General features: G+C 33.2%; 1 protein-coding gene and 1 long non-coding RNA gene across 4 annotated transcripts; both read left to right on the top strand.

The window, feature by feature from the left end:
* Positions 1–1,320: 1,320 nt before the first annotated feature.
* On the top strand, positions 1,321–3,035 carry LOC122594452 (cytochrome P450 Tp4149-like). The gene is made up of 2 exons (XM_043766903.1): positions 1,321–2,284; positions 2,410–3,035. Exons 1-2 carry the CDS (start codon positions 1,370–1,372, stop codon positions 3,019–3,021), a joined length of 1,527 nt encoding a protein of 508 aa, XP_043622838.1. The 5' UTR covers positions 1,321–1,369; the 3' UTR covers positions 3,022–3,035.
* An 11,745-nt stretch (positions 3,036–14,780) lies between these two features.
* LOC122593390 lies at positions 14,781–20,086 on the top strand. Of its 3 annotated transcripts, none has more exons than XR_006322830.1 (7): positions 14,781–14,982; positions 15,276–15,345; positions 15,723–15,791; positions 16,210–16,250; positions 16,597–16,666; positions 17,878–18,041; positions 18,135–20,086. It is a non-coding gene; the product is annotated as an uncharacterized LOC122593390 (long non-coding RNA). The 3 variants fall into 3 exon arrangements; XR_006322829.1 differs by having other exon boundaries at positions 14,782–14,982; positions 15,276–15,308; XR_006322831.1 differs by lacking the exon at positions 17,878–18,041 and having other exon boundaries at positions 14,782–14,982; positions 15,276–15,308.
* The last annotated feature ends 2,512 nt before the right edge of the window (positions 20,087–22,598 follow it).

Here is a 22,598-nt window from a genome sequence, read left to right on the forward strand (position 1 = left end):
TTGATTTGGTTATTTGGACACATTTAATTATATTTTGGTAGATTTATCTGGAGGTATACTAATTGATGTAGTTATACATGAAGTTTTTAGGTAATTAATTACTTGAAAGTTGATCATCTTGAGGTATTTTAAAATTTTTATCGTTATAACTTGACGACTTTGCAATCTTTGCAACTGTTAAAAAGTTTATGTAGAACTTTAAAATGCAACATTTAATGGAAGGTTTTAAAAAAATTCTTAAACTCAAAACTTGAATTCTAAATTTTGAGGAACAATATTTGAGATTTTTGATTAAAAAAAAAGAGTGAGAGATTTTTGAGGAACAATAGAAATTGGTATTGGTTTGTGAATTCAATTGATGAAACTAAAGCTAAAATAGTTATTAAATTAAAAACTATAATATAATACTAATAACATTTTAAACAAATATGGGTCTATGATGATAATAACCAATTAAAAAATTAAATGATTTAAGTAGATATATTTATTAGGAATTCTAATTTGCAAATTAATTAATATCAGTTATGACATAAACAAAATCATGACTTATATTAATAATTTTAATTTATTAACCTAAAGTTAAAATTACTTATGAATTATAATTACTTATAATTTTAATATACATAAACGAAGAAATGTACACGAGCATAAATGACTCGATTGTTTATGACATAAACGAATGAACGTTCACGAATTATCAACATATTATCAAACATTTATGAACATAAATGAACGAAACGAGAGTTTTGCTCATGTGTTCGTTTACTTAACAAATAAACAAATTTTTGTGTTTATATTCATTCATTTAAATTAACAAACAAATTCGAACGAACTTGCCGAACTGTTCATAAACTATTCAGTTCGTTTACCGTTCTTAATAGATACTTCAACATCAACACAATATACAAATTTTAAAAAGTCAGACAAAAACTTGAATTCAATGGTCAAAGTCCAATTTGTCTCACCTAAAATAACAACAATGCCTTTCTCAAAAATAAATCCAACAAATGTTTGTTTCTACGTACTCCAAGATATTTGTAACAATCATAAACTTTTCCAATTTTATATGTGTCCAATTAATAAGATGAAAAGTAAACATTTTCTATCATAATTATCAGCATCTATCGGCTACGTGTTCCCGCCACCACATATAGATTCTTAATTATGACTGTACGACGAGACGTACATTGCATGATCGAACATGCATAACTGGCAGAAATATCTTCTTGTAAGACTTTTAACATGCATAAACAATTAATAATCTATACCTATAAATAGACACCCATATCTTAAACCCTATATCACAATTTATACCGAATAAATACACACATATATATATATCTTGCTAATTGATCATATATACCATTGCATGCATGCAACAAACATGTTTCTCTTATTTGAGCTCATTCCTATTCCCTTTATCTTGTTGTTCTTTTTCTTATTGTTCTTGATCCCTTTCAAATTGCTTTCATCTACTTCTAAAACCCCAAAAAACCCGCCACCATCCGCTCAAAAGCTTCCAGTTATCGGAAACCTTCACCAAATAGGCTCAACCCTCCATCTCTCTTTACAAGCCATAACCCAAAAACACGGGCCACTTGTGTTGATTCACCTAGGTAGTGTACCCGTGTTGGTAGTCTCTTCGGCTGAAGCAGCTAGAGAATTCTTGAAAACCCATGATTTGATATTCTCAAGTCGACCAAAGAATTACATTTACGACATACTTAGTTTTGGCTCTAAGGACATTGGGTTTTCTCCATACGGAGAGTATTGGAGGCAGGTCAAGAGCATTACGGTGCTCCACCTTCTAAGCCGTAAACGAGTTCAATCCTTTAGAAAGATAAGAGAAAAGGAAACAATTCATATGATTGAAACGATTGGCAAAAGTTGTGGCTCTGTAGTTGATGTGACTCAATTGCTTTTTTTGCTTACTAACAACCTATTATGTCAGGCGGCGATAGGAAAGTCATATGGTGATCATTTAAAGTACTTGATGGACTTGATGGCAAGATCTCAGTACCTACTTGGTGCTTTTGTTGTAGGGAGTTATATTCCATGGTTATCATGGGTGGATCGATTGCGTGGTTTAGAGCGAGGAGCAAAGAAAGTTGCTAAAGAATTTCATGAGTTGCTTGATGTTGTTATTGACGAACATATAAATAACAACATAAAGGCAGATGCTAATAATGGAGGCAAGAATCTACTTGATATCTTACTCGACCTTCAAAAGGAAAACACAAAAAAATTTACTCTGGACAAAGATACCATTAAAGCCGTCATCTTCGTAAGATTTCCCACTCTTTAATTAGAATAATATTGTCATGGTTAAAGATAACTAGCAAAATCATGAAACGAATACCTTTATATATCTACACGATTTAATATTTTTAGTAATTTTTTTTTTGGTAGGATGTGTTTGTTGCTGGAACCGATGCAACATACGCAAGTGTAGAGTGGGCACTAAGCGAGCTAGTAAGACAGCCGGATCTAATGAAGAAGCTGCAAACAGAGGTAACAGAAATAGCTCGAGGAAGATCAATGGTCACAGAGGATGATATGCATGAAATGCCTTACTTGAAAGCTGTCATTAAAGAGAGCTTGCGATTACACCCTCCAGTCCCAGTACTAATTCCTCATCAAGCAAGAGAGGATGTTAATTTAATGGGATATGATATTGCAAAAGGCACCCAGGTGATGGTTAATATTTGGGCAATAGCAAGAGATCCTTTGCTATGGGAAGAACCAGAGAAATTTAACCCGGAAAGGTTTTTGAACAGTTCCATGGACTATAGAGGATTCGACTTTGAATTCTTGCCTTTTGGTTCTGGTCGAAGAGGGTGTCCTGGTACTGAATTTGCTATGGCAGCTAGCGAGGTTGTTCTAGCAAACATAGTGCTCAAGTTTGATTTAACAATGCCGAACGAAAAGAAACCCATAGAATTAGACATGGCTGGAGCTCCCGGATTAACTGTTGTTAGGAAGTCTCATCTACTACTCGTGCCTTCTTCTCGTTTAGGGTAAACTTCATGCATGAAGGTGTCTATCAAATCAAATACGTATATATACATATATATATTTATTTATTGTTAAGATATATTTATAATAAACTCTTCTGGGATCACGCAATGCTGCGACAAGACTAGAAGTGCACGTGTATTCTTTTTTATTCCAAGATTGTACGATGTTGGTTTTCATAATAACTATAATAATAAAATAATATTTGTTTTGTTTTGACAAGTGTTCGTTTTTTTTTTTTAGTAGATTACGTACGTGTAATCAGCCAGTGTATAATTAATTTGTCAACGCTTTGCGCTGATGCTTTCTTCATGGACTTTTGCTCCAGTAGAATAATACTTAAACTTTCTTCAACAGCTTATAATTCTGAAAGACTTAAGTATTTGATTTTTAAACACCTAATCATTAAAATATACTCCGTATTTTTTTAAACATTCAGTCAACATCTAAAAAACCTAAAAAACCTAAAAAACCTCACCGTATATATAATCACTGAAATATTAATTGAGTGATTATTTCAGACGAACTTATTAACTAGATTTAGGCTTGCAATAGCTTTCCTTCGCAAGACACAAGGGATCTGGCACTACATTTCCTTCACTGAAATATTAGACATGTTATAAAATAAAGAAAATAATAATGACAGCCCTAAAGGTTGTCATTAACAGCTTATTATATGCATAAAAAGTAGTATTTTATATATCAATAACCGCCCCTGAATTTTCACAAGACAAAGTACAAATTTTAATGCATTAAATTAACTAATACTTTAGGGCTGTCATTAATAAAACTCATAAAATAAATATCTTTGTTGCAGTTAAAGAAAAAGTTTGTTGTAGGTTTATAATAGAATCAAATCTAATTACAAGGAATTAATATGATAACAAAGGTGATTGGTTTGAAAGATGAACGACTTAATTAAAATTAAACGTACACAATTTTCTTTTGTAAAAGACTACATTTTTGTGTGTGACAACTGATAAACGGCCTATTTACTTCTATATTTTATTAACCTAGTTGTAGTTATATTGTAAATTATATGTGTCATTTTCATCAAGTTAGTCATATCCCTTTTGTAATGAGATTAAAAATTAGCAATGTTAAATAAGTGGTTAATAACCCGTCTATAGATACAGATGTTGAAGGTTCTTTATCCGTATGACTTCATGTTTTGCAAGGCTGTAGGTCTGAGGTCCTTTTTCATCTTAAATACAACCTGGCCGGCAGCTCTCTATACCATTGTGATTAAGGTCAGACTGTTTACATTTAATTACCTCCCTCATACACCATATACATTTTAACCTCCCCGTATATCGTTGAGCTATTGAGACCCAAAACTTGTGGAATACGACATTAGGTGATTACCTTTTTTCTTTCTCTTTGTTATGCGATTAATTATTGTTTATTAAAGAGAAAAGGGAATAGAGAGTTAGAATTGTATCTCATTAATAACATTAAGAGGGATATATATATATATACAACTTTGGAGTAGGCTCCAAGACAAGGTATAATAGAAAATGATATCTCTAAAACATCCACAATATTATTTCATAATTTATAACACCTCCCTTGGATGTTTGTTGTACAATACGCTTGAGGTTGTTGCCTCATTAAAAACCTTGTCAGGAAAACCCAGTGGGAAAAAACCATGACGAAGGGAAAAAGAGTGCAACACATATTGTCTCCCTCTGATGACCACATCACTTGAGATATTTGAGGTGACGCAATCCGATGCCATGAACTAACTTCTTGAATGATGAAGCTGGAAGTGACTTAGTAAACAAATCTGCTAAATTCTCACTTGAGCGTACTTGTTTAACTATAATATCTCCATTCTTCTGTAAATCATGAGTGAAAAAAAACTTTGGAGAAATATGCTTGGTTTTATCACTTGATGTATCCTTCTTTAAGTTGAGCAATGCACGCCGCGTTATCTTCATATAAAGTTGTCGAAGCTTCGTTTCCTGAAGAAATACCACAAGATCCTCGAATGTATCGTATAACATTCCTTAACCACACATATTCTCTACTTGCTTCATGAATGGCTAATATTTCTGCATGATGAGATGAAGTAGCCGTGATTGTTTGTTTTGTTGAAAGCTATGATATTGCAGCACCACCGCTTGTAAAAATATATCCAGTTTGTGATCAACCAGTGTGAGGATTAGACATATATCCAGCATATGCAAAACCAACTAAGCTTATATCTGAAGATTTAGTAAAGTATAGACCCATGTCAATTGCACCTTGAAGGTATCGAAATATTGTATTTACCCCAGTCCAATGTCTCTTCGTAGGACATGAGTTATATCTTGCTAATAAATTCAACGAGAATGATATATCAGGTCTTGTATAACTAGCAAGAAACATCAATGCTCCAATGGCACTTAAATATGGTATTTCTGGACCAAGAATCTCTTCATCATCTTTCGAGGGTCGAAATGGATCCTTTTCAACATCAAGTGATCTTACAACCATTTCAGTATGTAATGGATATGATTTATCCATAGAAAATCTTTTGGGTAATTTTCTTATTTATGATTCTTGGTGCACAAGGATTCCATCTTTAAGATGTTCAATTTGTAATCCAAGACAAAACTTTGTCTTTCCAAGATCTTTCATTTCAAACCCCTTTTTCAAATAGTCAACCGCTTTTGATAGTTCCCCGAGAGTTCCAATTATATTTAGATCATCCACATATACAGCAATAATAACATATTTAGATCCAGATCTTTTTATGAATATGCATGGGCAAACTGAATCATTTTTATAACCTTCTTTTAACAAATACTCACTAAGGAGATTATACCACATGCGTCCAGATTGCTTTAATCCATATAATGACTTATTTAACTTGTTGCATCTTGGATTCGCTGATAAGACTTGTTCGTTGACGTGTGTCGTCAGCGAGTCTTCAGCGAGCCCAGTGACTCTCTTCAGCGGGTTATATGCTGCCCAAATGTTTGTCATGGCGGGAAGAATTCAAACCAGATGAAGACAAGAAGTCACATGGTGGTTCGACCAACTATAATTTGCCGTGTATGACAAAGGTACAGTTGGGACCAAAACATGGGTTTTCTCTTTCATACCCGTTTTGGTAAAGAAGACAAAGACTCCTGGTCTCAAGTACAATGAGCCGATAGAAGATCGACAACCACCATCAAGTCACTATCGATGCAAGGTTGTGTTGCCCTAATTCTTCTCTATAAAAGGCAACACAGCCGCATCATAACAAGTGTGTTAGTCACCTTGAAAAAATGTGTGTCACTTTTATTGTAATTGTTCAAGTTCTTAGTGTGTCTAGACTTAGCAATTTACATTGTTCATTTGTATTTCTTATAAGTCAAGTTTGTAATATCAGTCATGTATTCATCGTTTAGTCAATGATACATATGATTATATTTGCATAGATTTGTTACACTTGAACTTGTTATTGTTCTTGTTATTTACTTTCTTGTCTAGTTTAGTTAATACATAAGTTGTGCATTCATGGACTGTCAAGTGGTACAGAGCCACCGTTCCTAAATCATTTGAACAAGATTTGTTTGCCTTCTTGTGTTTACATTAATTTCTGTTCTTTTCTTGAAAAACTTCTTTTCTCTTAAACAAGAACATGTCTTTTGTACCCAGCCTTGTGAACACACGTGACTTTGGTTATGTGTTTACTCCTCTAAAATTCGAGCCCAAAGATTTTGGGTCTTGGAAGGAGAGAATGCTTCTTCACATAGCTGGTGTGGAACCTTATTTAATGACCATATTAAATGAGGGTCCATACATACCTATGTACGTCCAAAGAACTCCAGGAGCCACACCTGAAGCTCCTTAGATTGTGACTGACCTGGTAAAACCAGAAGTCCAACGGACTGATGAAGAGCGTAAGCTGGCTAATCTCGATGCCAGGCTTAAAAACATGATTATTGTCACTTTTGCTATTGAAATCATGAAGCTCGTCATTAAATATCCCTCTTCAAAAGAAGTATGGGAAAGACTGGTCGACACCTATGAAGGATCTGCTGACCTAATTAAAACCAAGAAAATTGACCTAAAACGAGCTTATGAAAATTTATTCTCTCTTCCCGATGAAAGTCTTGAGGGCACCTATACTCGCTTTAAAGGGTTGCTCAATGATATGACTAATGTTGGCATTACTCACAATAACTTTGAAGTATGCCACAAATTCATCGATTCTCTTCCTCTAAAGTGGCAAAATTTGAGGCAAATCCTTCGTACCACCAAACAGATCCAAAACTATGATCTTGAGGAACCGTTTGGCGTTCTTCAATCTGGAGAGAAGGCTTTGGCTCAAAATATTCGAGCATCTGTTGAAGCTCGAAGACATGTTGGCTCTTCTTCCTCCGCCAGCACGTCGGCCTATTCTGTTTCTGACCCTCTTGCTTTTGTTTCTGCTGAGCCCATCAATCTCTATGATGGCGCCAACACCTCAAATCTTCCTGCTCCTATTCAAAATTTTGTTAACGAGCTTGATGCTGATGAAAAAACAAGAGATGTTTAGTGACTTTATGGGCTTTGCCCTACTTGCTGGAAAGAAATATTCCAGAAAATGGAACAACCGTAAGTCGGTTACTCCTTACAAGCCTCTTGTTGACAAATCACAGGAAGAATGCTGGAGGTGTGGCAGAAAAGGCCATTACCAAAAGGAGTGTAGGGTTTCCATTCCCACTCCAGCAGCTCCTAATCTAACTCTTCTAAGTCTTCTGATGAGTACAGGAACAAATACTATCAGCTAAAGGCTAAGATGCCCGAAACTGAGGAAGCCAAAACACCAGCCAAAGGTCTGGTTGCTGAAGAACATGATTGGGCTGACTCGGATGAGTCAGATGATGAAGATTATGTTGATACTATGTGCCTGATGGCACTCGCTGATGGTGATGCACTGACAAAAGATCAAGTCTCCTCTAGTCAGTGGGTGAATGTCACTGTCAAAAAGGTACATTCTTTTCTTTCCTCTTCAGATGATGACAAGACCAAAAGTATTGAGTCTTTGTCCTGTGATCTTCAGTTTGTAGAAACTCTACGTGTTGAACTTCAAACTAAACTTAACTTTGCTAGCTCAGAGTTAAGTGAAAAATCTGAAAAACTCTTAAAATTGAAAAATGTTCACTTAGAACTTCAATCTCATGAATTAATGACTCAGAAACTTCAGCTTGAGAATGAAAAACTCAAGTTTGAAGTTTCAAATCTGAAGAAGATTGTGACCTCTTGGTCAAAAGCTTCTAGGTTTCATCATCAGTGCCTAAGTGAACAAGTCCCTGCTCAAGTTCAGGCAGTGATTGGTGGCGATTTTGACGCTGCTGCTTCACTTGCTGACTTGTTCAATGATGATGTTGGGTGTCACATTTGGTGGTGGAAAGTTGGGTGTCAGAGTATGCAACAAAATGGGTCAGGTTGACCCGAAGCACTTTCTGTTCAAAATTTTAAAAATTTTACATAGTGTGTCAGATATGATTACAAACATAATCTTATTTCAGTAGTATTTCCAGTTTTTTAAGTAAAATAAATTTTGAGGTTCTATGCTTTTGAAATACACTTTGGGTGACTTTTGAAGCTGGCTTTATGGGTTAGATATCACATATAATCTCATTATCTAATGGTTGAATTATTCTTTAAAAAGGGTTGCATATGCTACCTCTATTCACAGTATTGTAGGCACTTACTTGGTCAGAGGCATTTTGATATCCTGATTTCTAACTGATTGTTTCAGATGTTTCCACGTCTGAGATTCAACAAAGAAGGAAATCTTCTAGCCGTTGCTACTGCTGACATTGGGATCAAGATTCTTGCCAGCACTGAAGGTCTAAGGTCTTTAAGAGCAGTTGAACCCTCATCTTTTGAAGCATCAAAATCTCCAGTTGAAACAACTGCACTGTTTGAAACCTAAGAACGGTTGGATTCGGTTTTGCTTTGGTTTGGTTTTCGGTTTTGTTTTCGGAGTTTTTCATAATATGAGCCCAGCTTATTAAGTAAGAAATCAAACAATTTGATTGTTAAGAAAAAATATGTTTTCGATCAAACTGCATATTTAAGGTTCAAGTATTAGCCATATGTATGTAAGTAATAAGATTTAAATTGTGAACTACATAAGCCAAAGAAGAAAGAAACCTAGCAAACGCCAACACTGATACAGGATATCGTGACATAAACCAACCCATAATGCGGTTAATTTAAATCTTCTATTTTAATAAGTTATCTTTTATTTTTATAAGTTATTTTTTATTTATGTTAGATAAGTATGAATTGATTTGTTTCCTATTTTAAAGGTGTTAGGGTTAGTATAAATAGGAATTCTCGTTATTGTACAATTCAATTGAATATTATTGAGTTTTATAAGAATATTGACATTTTGTCAATGGTTTTCAGTCTTTTGGTTAATCTTTAGTCTTGAGCCATTTGAATGCGTTAGAAACTGCATCAGTTGGTAATCAGAGCTCAGGTTAATTCAAATTGCTATGCGTGATGAGAACCACTTTTTTACTCGCCGAATCGCCGAACGAGGCAGCGATGAAATCGTGTTCTATTCACAAGATCGCATGATCCAGGAAACTGACCCAAAGGATGTCATCTAGGATGAGATCATTGGGGAAGAGGAGCATCCTAATGACGGCGATAGTTACAAGTTTCAAGAAACCTACTCAGAGTTTTTCATCCGGGATGAGAACTATGGGAAGGAGGAGTATCTTGAGAATTGTAGCACACCCTATCAAGCACTTCCTGTGTTTGATGAGTACGAAGATGAAGAATGGTACATCTGGTTCAATGGTGGTGTAGGTAAAGTTCAACCAAAAAGTTACAATTCATTTGTTTCGCGTTATGAGGGATATGAGTTCGAGAATTTCAATCATAAGGTACTATTAATTTGGGAATATGTTATCTATCACCTTAGAAGTATGAGATTTGAATTTCCAATTTGGAAGAAAATAAAAGCGTGTGGTTGGCAGTTTACTTCAATTGCAATTTTGAATATTAAAGTTGGAAAACTATCCTTGATTGTCGACTTTCTTGCCTTGCGTATTTGTTCCAACTTTAATAGTCGATCATCATTAATTGTCATTTTACATGGCGAAGTTGGAAGTGTATTTTTGGACATCGACATCTGCATTATTATGAACGGGAATCGCGTTGATGTTCCATTCAATCCGGGTGGATGTCGTTTGGATTCGTGTTCCAAGCTTGCGGAAAACTCGATGACGAGTTTTTTTCGAAGTGGAGGAGAATGATATAGGATATCGTGACATAAACCAACCCATAATGCGGTTAATTTAAATCTTCTATTTTAATAATTTATCTTTTATTTTTATAAGTTATTTTTTATTTATGTTAGATAAGTATGAATTGATTTGTTTCCTATTTTAAAGGTGCTAGGGTTAGTATAAATAGGAATTCTCGTTATTGTACAATTCAGTTGAATATTATTGAGTTTATAAGAAAAATTGACTTTTGTCAAGAAAAACCGTTAAGGTTTATTGTCATTGATCACTTATGTGTTCTTGAGCCATTTGATTGCATGTGAAACTGCATCAAACACTTCAGCTGTAATTGATTGGAGACAAGATTTAGCTTATTCAGGCACTCAGCAATCGATTAAACTATACAACTTCAATATTCAAAAGTGTCTTTTGGTAATGTCAGCAACTATAAGGAAAAGGTTTAAAATTGAGGTTGTATACTTGTATATAGATGCTACGAACCTGGCATAAACATATTAACAAATTACATAAAGGGGAAAGCATATGTACTAGGCATGTTAGGAACTTCTTTACTAACATCCTGGGTATTCAGCATGTACATTTAATAAACTTCAGGGGGCAAAATATATTTCCATCATTCTGCAGTACCCAACATTTCTCCTTACATAAAAGACTCGAGCATTCCCCTAAAGAAAATAATAGATATATATGGTTCGTTTCGGTATCGGAGGTTGGTTTTTTCATATAAAACCGAAGCTTGTACTGATCCGTTCGGTTTCTAAAAAACCAAAACAAACCAACTGGCTTGGTCCGTTTTTCTGGTTCGGTTTACGTTCACCCTTAATTTCCAACCTAATCTAGTCCTACGACTTTTGCAAATATTCCCTGAAGTTTGACTAGTTTGGCAGCTTCAACCCCTCATCCACAACAATAATAATTTTGGTCCTATTTTTATTACAAAATTCAAAATCTTTATCATCATTTATAAACAACTAAAGTATATATATTCATGAAAGCTTTTGTACTTTGTGGTGTTACGGTACCTGGAAGTCTATTTGCTTATTGTGTGTGTCCCCATATGTTCGAATATAAGTGGTTGTATTAAGGATGTGATCAAACTCGTGACTTGAGATCAACGAGTTAGGCCGTTAGGGTGAGGGGGGTTGTGAGGAGTTTTGAAAACTCAGACTCATAAAAAAATAACCTTTGAAGTTATTTGTAATCGGAAATGAAAAATATATAATAAACTTTTAAGTATAGAGACTTTAAATGTAAATATAAGTATATAACTGATAGCCAAAGATTCTTATAGCACAAATGTATACACTAATGTACAAAGATGGAATTTCAATAAAGAGAAACGAAAAAACATTGTTTTAGACTAAAACTTGTTTATTTGAATAAGAACACACACGTGAGAACAATTTGAATTAGAGGAACTATGAGAATCGTTATATTATAACTTGATGTTCATATGTGAATGCTCTATGTGAACATATTCATGCATATAATAACATATCAAGTTATACCTAATATTAACTATATTCACACGTGAATGGTTATCAAATGATCTTATGAGGCTGTTATGCACCCAACTTAGGTGAAAAACCCCTCACATACTAATATTTTAATATTTTAAATAAATACATGGCCCCCCATGATTTTTACTTTTTAAAAAAGGTATGTGAGGGGTTTTTCACCCAACTTGGGTGCCTAACAGCCTCATATTCCCTTCCTCCTATATATATATAGGGGTTGGTTATTGTAAAACAAGTATTAATGTAAAACAAAAAAGACAAAATCTTGACCCTTGGATCATGGTTAAATTGATGCACGAAGATTCACGAAATAAATGATACACAATAATTTTAATGATGCACGATGATTTTCAATGAAGAGAAACATATTGTTTTATTTGTTTTATTTTAATACTTGTTTTATTTTACCCAAAACCTATATATATATATATATATATATATAGGTTTTGGGTAAAATAAAACAAGTATTAAAGTAAAACAAATAAAACAATATGTTATAGTTGAGTTATAGTTGTTTTGTTAGAGCAAAAGTTGTGATTAAATTTATGATTGAATTTATGAAGATATTAATGTATTGATGTTAGTATGTTCAATTCTAATTGCTTATGTTGTTCATGATTCTTGTAAGTTGAGTGGAAAATGAATTTTGGCACAAAATTGATGTTCAAATTTATTAGAAAATTTATGATTTTCAATGTTGAATGTAAGTGTTGATTGTGTTTGTTAATGATGACCTTTGAGTTATCCATAAAATTATGGTAAATATAAAATTTGGTGATCTATATATAATTAAAAGTTTTATCATGATAGTGGCAAAATTGACGCTTCTTTGACGTTTTATCGATGAGTACTTAATAGGGTTATTAGAATACTTAATAGGGTTAATTACTTTAGTAGGGTATATTTATGATTTTATTTATTTCATTATGTATTTTACACTCATATAATAGAGTGATTAATTATTAAGTATCTACATACATAATTAGTTAATGATAATTATTAGTTTATTGCACATGCAATTATCGTGATTTAATAGCAAGTTTATATTGTGTTATCATTGTGACAAATTGTACATATATAAGAAAGCATGCAATAAAATCATATAGTAATTAAAATTTAAAGAAGAAAAAAAGTCCAATAATCAAAATCAACAAGAACAAAAGCCCAGTTGATAAACCCATTACTCAAGCCAAATAATATACATCCATTTTTTTAACCTTGCCGTTCATTAAAAAAATAACCCCTTCCCATTACCCAAGCTAAATAATATCCATCCATTTTTTTAACCTTGCCGTTCATTAAAAAAATAATCCCTTTTATTTCCTCTTCATTTCTTTAGCTTAATTAAAATAAAAAAAAACCCTTTCATATCCTCTTCGTTTCTTTCCTTGATCGGGTGGTACGATCCATGGCTTTCGGCTTTCAGGTTCAATAAAACGGTCATTCAACCCTTTTAAGGGTAACCGGTTGCACTTTACAGCATATGAATGGTCCATTTTCATGATATTTAATTTAGGTCATGTAAGTTATACATATGTTTTTTCCCTTTTCTATGTTATTTCAGATTTTCTCTGCCTTCTCGTTTCTACAATTTTTCAACTTTTAATTTCATTTTATTTTATATTAAATGGGTTCCATTTTCAGGTAGGTTGATGATGATGAAGACGTGATTTGGCTTGCAACAAAGTTTGTTTAATCTATTTTTCTTTTAGAGGTATTTTTCTTTGACCTACAGTTATATTATGGGTTAAATGGTTTGTAGGTGTTTGTCGCTTCATAGTCTTGATAAATATTATGGGTATTAATCTTATTTAAGAAGTCAATCATGAATATATTTGATTATTATTGATGATATAAAGTTTTGATATTTGATTATTCTTACAATTTGTGCAAGCTTTTTTGAAGAAAACATTTGTTGATCACTCTTTATCTCAAATCACTCACGGATATTTTCATACTGTCATCCGGTTGTATCTCTTGGGGTATATTATTTTCTTCTTTGTTAATCCCATCAAAAAATTAGACATAGACTATTCCGTATTATATCACTTGCCTATGTTTTGTTCACTTATATATATATAATTGTTTTATACGTATAAGATGTTCGATGAAATGCCAAAATGAAACTTGAGTGTTTACCAATCATATTTTTGTGGTTCATTTCATTATCGGTATGCCAAGGCATTTGGAAAATTGGTCTACTTTTCCAACCCGATGCATTATCGGATGCCTTTTGAACAAGCAGCCCAAAATGAAGTACTAATGTTTGCACGTTTATGTCGTCAATAGTAATTACATATATTATACGAGATGTATCTGATCATAGTTAAAACATTTATGATGCCTCTCATTTTTTATATCGACTTTTGATTGTAAGCGTCTTTTTGTTTAGGTGACAATATCGGTTAATGGAGAACGAGAAAGATAGGTGAGCTGATTGCCAAGTCCATGGAGAAAGTTGGCAAAGAGAATGTCCTTAAAAGTTTGGAAAGAAACTGTATGTAGACTTGGTTATTTCCCCTGGTTTTGATGATTTGACAAGCTGTATGGTTGTCACTTAAGTGAGAATTGCCAATTGTGTGGTATGCAGACGGAGAAACGACGATCAATTGCTTATTAGCTTATATTTAAACAATTATAGTGGTTGTTGTTTTGTTACATTTCGTAGTTAAAAATGATTTTTTTTTTTTTTGCAAGATCCTTATATATTGATTATTGTTTGTACATATGAGATTTATCACAAATGGAAGGAGATTCTTTAAAAATAGTAGTGATTACGGGTTTTGGTAAAGCCAACAGTAAGATTATGCATTCGTTAACTACTATGTAAACCCGGTGCATGATCAAAAAACTTTATCGAAGACGTGAGACTAACCAACTTACCCGGTCGTGCATCGCACGGGCCTTCACTCTAGTTTGAATGTATGTGTATAGCAATCATAAAGTTGATGGCTTGGAGGTTTTTGGCACAAAGTTTATGAGGGTATTCAATGTACTTATGTATATGATGTATATTGGTATATTAGTGTAAATTGGTTAAAGGAATTGAATTCGGATATTGATCATCACGTCGTTTTTCACTAATTGTTATTAAATGAGGTGTTATTGTATTCATTGTGGGTGATTAATGCTCTGGTACGTGAAAGATCCATTAACTGGGATCCTTTGCTCGACAGTACTCTTATTTGGCACCCAATTTTCAATATTCATAACTTCATTCATAGGTTGATTCAAGTTTCTCTCTTTTAACATGTTTTTTCTTCTCATTATTGAATTTATTTTTATTAATTTTTTTGAGCCAAATTCTAATATGTATCTATCAATTTGTATCCTACACATGAATACAAGCAAAATCATCAAAATTGATAAAATATGCAATCAAAACTGCAAAGAGATTATTGGGCTTTCTGTATCCTCATTTAATCAGTTTCGAAATCTTAAATTTTAATCTTTATATCACCCCGTCCCTTTTATTTTTTGTGTATTACTGATCTTCACTAATTTTCTCTTTTTGCAGGTAACCTAATTATCATCTAACGTCACATATCTGGTGAACCTCTTGCATTTTCTATCAGTATTTTCTCAAGGTTTTAAATCATTTGTTTCAATCCAATTTCTGCTATAAACATATCTCAAAATTTTGATGCATTATCTTTTTATTTTGATTAAACAAACAATAATTCATATCCTTGAATTTATGCAGGTGTGAATATTTGATTTGTGGTTATATCAATATGATAGTAATCTCATTGAGATTAGATTATTAAATTCCTGGTGTTGATTATATTTTCGAAGTAATATTGAGTTATCTACAAATTTCGGTTATTGTAAGTAAGATTGAGGTTTGATTTAGCTTTAAATGTTGAATCTTCTTCATGTAAATGTCCAACATCTCTTTGTTGCTCTAATTGACCTCTAACAGGTTTATTTCACTTTTTTTTTTTTTTGGTTTATTATATTGCAGTGTGGTGATGCTAAAAAGTTTGAAAGTGGGGTTATGATCATTCATAATAAGTCTTACAGTGATGAAGAGGTATCTATTTTTTTACATACGACATCAGTAATAAACATTATGTCCCTAATATATGCTAAAAAAAAATAGATTCACTCTAATTATAATATTATATAGGGAAAATGTAGGTATTTTCTAGCACCAGATCTTTAGTACAAAAACCCGAGGCCTTGCAAACTGGGATGATTGTCTACAAAATTAGTTAGATACGTGTTAGTTTTTTTACGAAAATGTTTGTTGCTTTATAGAGTCTTATATCCATTAAAGATTGGAAAGAAACAATATAAGCCTATGAATAAAAAAAATCATCTATAGTTTAGACAGTATGTACGCGATGTGTAATGAACTTAATCCAATTGGACAATCTTGAATCTGTGTTATTTTCTTTTTCCTTTTTAAACCATTTTTTCACTCTTAACTTTTTACTATATACTGGCAGGTCTGGCTCAGTCTAATGGATTAGGCAACAAAGCCCAAAAGGTATGCCCTGCTTTCCTTATAGTTGTTCTGAAGCATATACAATTGATATTATGTGGAGGTAGCAAAATGGCGGAGTTAGGTACCTGGTCATAATGGGTAAAATCTTTATACTGGGTAAGTTAGATTTTCTTAACACATTTTGTGTCCAACACTGTAAATAGTTAGTGTGACATCTGAATACAAGGATTTTAAGAATTTATGCATATACTATGGGCAAATTTCGAATGGTTTGACCCTTTAAACATACTTCCAATCGAGCTAGTGTGAGTCATCGCCTTGAACATGATAGAAAGGGAGCTACATCTAATTTGTGCCAGTGGTCATTTTAGCTATTTTGTGGATCCAGATTCAGAGCCGTGTGAGCATGATAGAAAGGGAGTGAATGTGAAGTATACTAAGCCAGCGAGAAGGATAAGGTATGTGCTGGACACTTACGTGTTTTTAGAAAGCTACATCTAATTTGTGCTAAATTGTAGGATTGGGCTGGGTTTGAGACTTATGTTGATTTTACCTCGGATGGTAGAATGAATGTTTTGTGTCCATACTATTTTCAATTGTATTCGTTATGATGTTGCTCCATCTTGCATAGTGGGTCCCCACTATTTGGGTTCACCCAGGTTGGGATATCTCCAGTATCATATATAAATTTCAGCTTATGCCCTTTGACACACGTGCACTAATGATAAGAATTTCAAACCATTCTATGTGTCACTTTGTAATATGACTGGGTGTCATATACTTAAAAAAGAATACCTTGGTCATTGGTTATAATTTAGTTTTTCTTCTCCTTTCACATCATAAATGCAGTACCAATGAAATTTGTTATTCATCCTACTTATACCATTTTCACAACAACTCTTATTCACTAAACTAATATAATCCTTCACGTCGATCTACACAACTGAGAAACTGCATACATTGACAGATTACCATGGCCGTAATATTATTTAAAACTCTTTAGAAAGCCAACTTAAATACTTATCTTGATAAGTTTGATTAGTTTCATTAACTCTTTAGAAACCCAACTTATAGATATTGCATCTTTTCTGTTCAGGAAGCTAGGACAGCCCATAACCCTTTTGTTATACGATTGGAGCTAATGTAAGATAGCACCTGCCGTATAAAACAAAATACACACTTGGCTGCATTGATGCAAAGATTCAGATGTTTTACTGTATAAACACATTCCTCAACTATATTACACTTGACCCAATTTACTATTCCCGGTTTTAAGGTGATAAGCGTATGGAAACCAGATAGCGGGTAACTAAAGGTTTAACCAGATGACAAACAAAACAAACGGGTCAAATGGTATATGAAGAATTAAAGGATTTTATGTAGGTCATATTAGCTTACCCATTTTCTTGAAAAGGGGTGAAACATTAATCACATCGATACGTTTACATATACATCTGTTGCATCCGTATCTATTTCGCATTAGGCAAGTAGAGCATTTCGTTCCAAAGGACGAAATGCCTTCCAACAACCGACTCTATCATCGGAATATGCCCAAGATATGAACATGAGTGACGTTAAGTGAATCAATTTGCTTTCTATTATGTATGTCCCAAACTAATAGTTAGTTTCAGAATTAATTTATTGAAAAACTCTATCATGTGATTCATAGGAAACAAAATTTGGCTGGAAAATTGTTATCGGTACCTTGACCTTCATCACATGTTGTGGGCCAGTAAATGGAATGTAGATGGAGTTGGTGGTGATTTTATATATGTGCCAATGCCTACGCTAATTATGGTGTTTGATATGAAATCTGCTACCGCTAATACAAATGTAAAGGAAAAGTTATGTTCTGCATTAAAGTGTTAAAATATAAGTTTTTTATTTTTTGTGTTTAAATGAGAAATTTTTTTGTTTCTTTTTCAGGTATGGTAATGAGTATAGCATCGTCAGCTGTTATCACATTCTTAAACGAAGGCATTCAGTGCTTGATATGCCGATGATTGACTATGACTTGGCTATGATGCTTGGAGTAGTACTGGAGTTGCCCTCAACGTTATGTTTGTTGATTGGATGGTCACCGCGCTACTAATTATTCTTTTTATAAGTAACTTTGTGTAACAATGGTGATTTTTGATCTTTTGACTTTACGCGTAAATTGACTAACGAATTTAATTAATGACTTAATTGGCGGTATGAAACTAAACAATGTGAATGGACGATTAAATTTAACTAGTAGTTGAGACCGGGTCAACATGTGGATCTTACCCACACTCATAACCCACCCAAGACAACCCAACCTTATCCCCACTCACCACCTACTCATTCCATCCATACATTCATTCTATCCTTTCTCTTTTTCTTTAATTAAACACACACACACATATTGTTACCTCTCTCCCTCTTTCTCTCTAAATTATCACCATCATTTATTGTTGGTGGTTGTGGATTTGAGCTAGATTAATCATCAGACTTGCCTGTACTTTACACATATCGTGACTTGGATGGTTCCTTATGAACCATTACTACGAACTCACCAACCTAGTGTTGATCTTGTTTAGTACACTTTTCAGGTAACTAAGAGATTTCAAGAAGTGTCGGTTGATTGATGCTTGTGCTAGAACTTGGGTTTGGACTTACATGGATCCAGGATTCATTTGACCCCCCTTACTTGCATTTTTGCATTATGTACTTGTTTGTTGAAGTTGGATTCACCGAATCCCTTTTATTCATATAGTTCATGTTCTACGATAAACCCATGCATACGCTATATCTTTTCAGTAACATTCTGAGCCAAGCTTGAGGTGTTACACTTTGTGTTTCCTTCTTAGTTGTTAATAAAGATGTCATATTTGAAAATATTGATTGATGGTACATATACACTCACATCAACCCGGGCTTTACGCAGAGGTGTTGAAACATTGAAAATAGAAACAACCTTTAAAAAGGTAATAACAAGTTTGATTTCTATAGTTGTTTTATGATGCTTGGAGCGCATTAAGCAACAATATACCTTCTTTGAGACACAAAAATATTAGATTTTGCTTTTGTTACATGTTATATAATATAGGTAAATAATGCTTTGGAAATTAATACTTTGGTTTTGTTTATTTTATTTAACTTGGTTACTAATTTGGAAATAGTATATAAATTGATAGCTGAGATTTTGCCATGACACATAGAAGTGGCATTACTATTTAGAAAAGCATGTCATATAAAGAAAATAGAAGTTTAACTATTATGATACTAAAAAATTCCACTACACAAATATACATATTTTCGGCTGAGTTCATAGAAAAGTTTTGGAGGTGTGAAGGACAAGAAAAGGAGTGCGATAGAGAAATTAAGTTGTCGAAAGGAGGCGAAGGCGAATGATAAAAAACCAAGAGTCAGCTACAAAATCACGGTAGAATTAGCAACTTTTACACGAATTTTCAAGTGGATGAGATTGGTCGTAAGCAAGATAGTATTTTTTGTAAATTGTTTCTTTATCTTTATTTTCTTTTATCTACGCTGAAGTGAACATATTTTCGCTTATTTCTGACATATCACATGCTGTTACAAAAACGAGTGATTGATATGTTACACCACGTCTCTTGAGAATTATGAAGATGACAATGAGGGTCTTTAGGAGTTCTAAGCAACCAAGTATGTTCCAGTTGATTGAAGGAAGGATGACATCTGTTAAAATCAAGGGGATAGTGTGTGACGTAGATTATGTTTTCTGTGTTTGAGTTTGAAGTTTTCATGTTTTGGAAATCTGACATCATGTTGACTTTTGAATTGTTGTTTTTAAAAAGTATGTTGGTGTCATTATTGGCTTTTGGGTTTGTGTTTCGAATGTTAAAGATTATGTGCTTCTAAACACTTTTTCCGATTATCAACATTCTTACCGTGCATCGCACGAGACTTCAATAAAAGTTCTCAATTTACTCTACAAATGTGGACAGTGAGTATTGCCGTTCCAAAAAAAATTGTGGACAGTGAGATCCATACATCAATTGAGTCTAACTTTGTGTTCTATGTTCAAACAAAATAACAAATTCATATTTCTAATAAACTTTTCAACATCTCCCATCTCTTTTGACATCGATCTCACAAGTCATACATGCTTATTCAAATATTCACATAGGATCAGATTGTCAATTTATGATTTAGCCAGTGAGTTCCTCTCCCTTACGTTACTAATAATAATAAATTAATTCCTCTAAACTAATGCCTATTATCGACCACAATCAAGTTTAGTTATTATATCTTTATACCTATTTTAAAACGCAGTAACTCTCGTTATTAACATGCAGTAACTCTCTATATCAAGTTTAATTACTATAATACGAGCATAGTACCCGCGCAATGCGGCGACGATGACATTAGTTGCGATGTGGTGACGTTGGCGTCAAGTGGTGTTGTTAATTGATACAAAGATGTTTGATTTTTAGGGATAGTGAAAATCTTTTAAAAGATTATGGAATGGTTGTGTAAGTTAATTAATTAAGGGTAAAATGATAATTTTGCATATCCCAAAATTGTAAATTTTTCAACAAAGGAGTATAATTTTTATATAGTAGTATAGATAATGTCTTATTATCCTTGAACCTTCGTTGAGTGTCAGAGTGTAGACATAATTAACTTTGAAAAGACAGTCGGGCTGAAAAGTCGAAGGTGAGTTAAAATCCGTACAGCCCAATAAAGAATCCATCAAATGTAAACGGTCCGTCGTTTTCTTTCCATATTGGTCATAGCCCAAGCCCCAAGGAAAAGTCCATCAAATTAAACTCTAGAAAGTTCAGAAATAAATAGAAAATTAAATGGTGGAAAAAAAAAACATCCAATTTTTTTTTCCAAGTATTTACCTTTATTTCTACGACATTATAAAACATTTGTTTCCTTCATTTTTCAAATTTAAGTAGTTGAAAACTAAATAATTAATATCCCCGTTACTTATTTATAATACTCTTAGAAGAAATCTCAACCACTAAATTTTTTTTCTCTACTCAAATCTCAATCACTCATTGATTTCTCTCTTTCATAAATCATTTTATTTCTCTAATTTATTCAAAATCTTTTATCTCAATAACCGTACATCGATAAATTATAAAAATCATATGGGTGTTATTAAAATTTCATACTCTTTCAATATAGCTGTCATTCGATATACTTTCGACAAATTTTTAAATTCGAGGGCGGAGCCCGTACGGCTAAAGAATTTGGCTATCACAATCTATGACCTATCACACTCTATGACCTATCACCCCCACCATCTCACCCCCGCAATGCGAGGGTACCCTTTTCAGTAATTCATCAAAAACATATTGCCGCCACCAACACAAATTGCCGCAACCACCGTCGTTGTCGTGCGCCACCACCACCCGTCAGTCGTCATCGCCGCTACCTCCACCACCGCTACTACTGCTACTATTCATCACTGCCACCATTGCTGTCGTCATTACAACGCCGCATCGTACGAGTACCGTTTTAGTATATATAACAACCCTATAAATTCAACCCTAAAGAAACAAGGACCCTTGGATGAACCATTAGATCATATTTATGATTAAGTGGTTGGGTATTGTAAAACAAGTATTAAAGTAAAACAAATAGGATAAGATCTTTACCGTTAGATCATGGTTAAATTGATGCACGATGATTTTCATGATGCACAATGATTTTCATTGAAGAAAAACTTATTGTTTTATTTGTTTTACTTTAATATTTGTTTTATTTTATCTAAAACCTTATGATTAAATCTTTGACTTTTTAATTGGTAAATGACAATATTAATATACTACTATATATGATTTGTCATAATATACTCCTCTTAATTGTTACTCATATTATTATCATTATGTCAGTTAGTCGCACAAATGGTCCCTGTGGTTATACAACTTTTGCACGTTCAATCCATCCTTAAGAATTTTGGTCATTTCAGTCCAAACCTGCTCCATTATTTGCATATTTCGTCCATTTCACTAACTCCGTCCACTTTGTGCCGTTTAACTTTTATCATGCATAGGAAGGCAATTCAGTCAGTTTCTCGCTGTTCTCTTCCTTCTAGCTCTTTACGTATTATTTTTAAGATGGCAAGGATGTAATTAAAGCTTGTTCTTTTATTTTAACTCTAATATATAGACTTAATAGTCAATTTTGTATAAAATGCATTTCCACTTTGTATGACCACTGCACTTTTTTCAAGACTTTATAATTTATGCTGACTAATTTGGATGAAAGTAGATATCATAGACTTAACACATAAACAGATTACCAAAATTTGACAAACCAAAAACTGGTTTATCAAATACATCATCCATTAATAGCCAAAAATTAGTGTTAACTAAGTTTAACATAAGTATGAAACAGAATACCAAAAGCATAAAACCACAATCCTACATA

Source organism: Erigeron canadensis, chromosome 3 (assembly GCF_010389155.1).
Source record: "Erigeron canadensis isolate Cc75 chromosome 3, C_canadensis_v1, whole genome shotgun sequence".
NCBI classification, from domain to species: domain Eukaryota; kingdom Viridiplantae; phylum Streptophyta; class Magnoliopsida; order Asterales; family Asteraceae; genus Erigeron; species Erigeron canadensis.

Coding starts and splice junctions, on each gene's coding strand:
- LOC122594452 (XM_043766903.1), top strand. CDS start 1,370: ATGCATGCAACAAACATGTTTCTCTTATTTGAGCTCATTCCTATTCCC. Junction 2,285..2,409: donor CCATTAAAGCCGTCATCTTC/GTAAGATTTCCC, acceptor TTTTTTTGGTAG/GATGTGTTTGTTGCTGGAAC.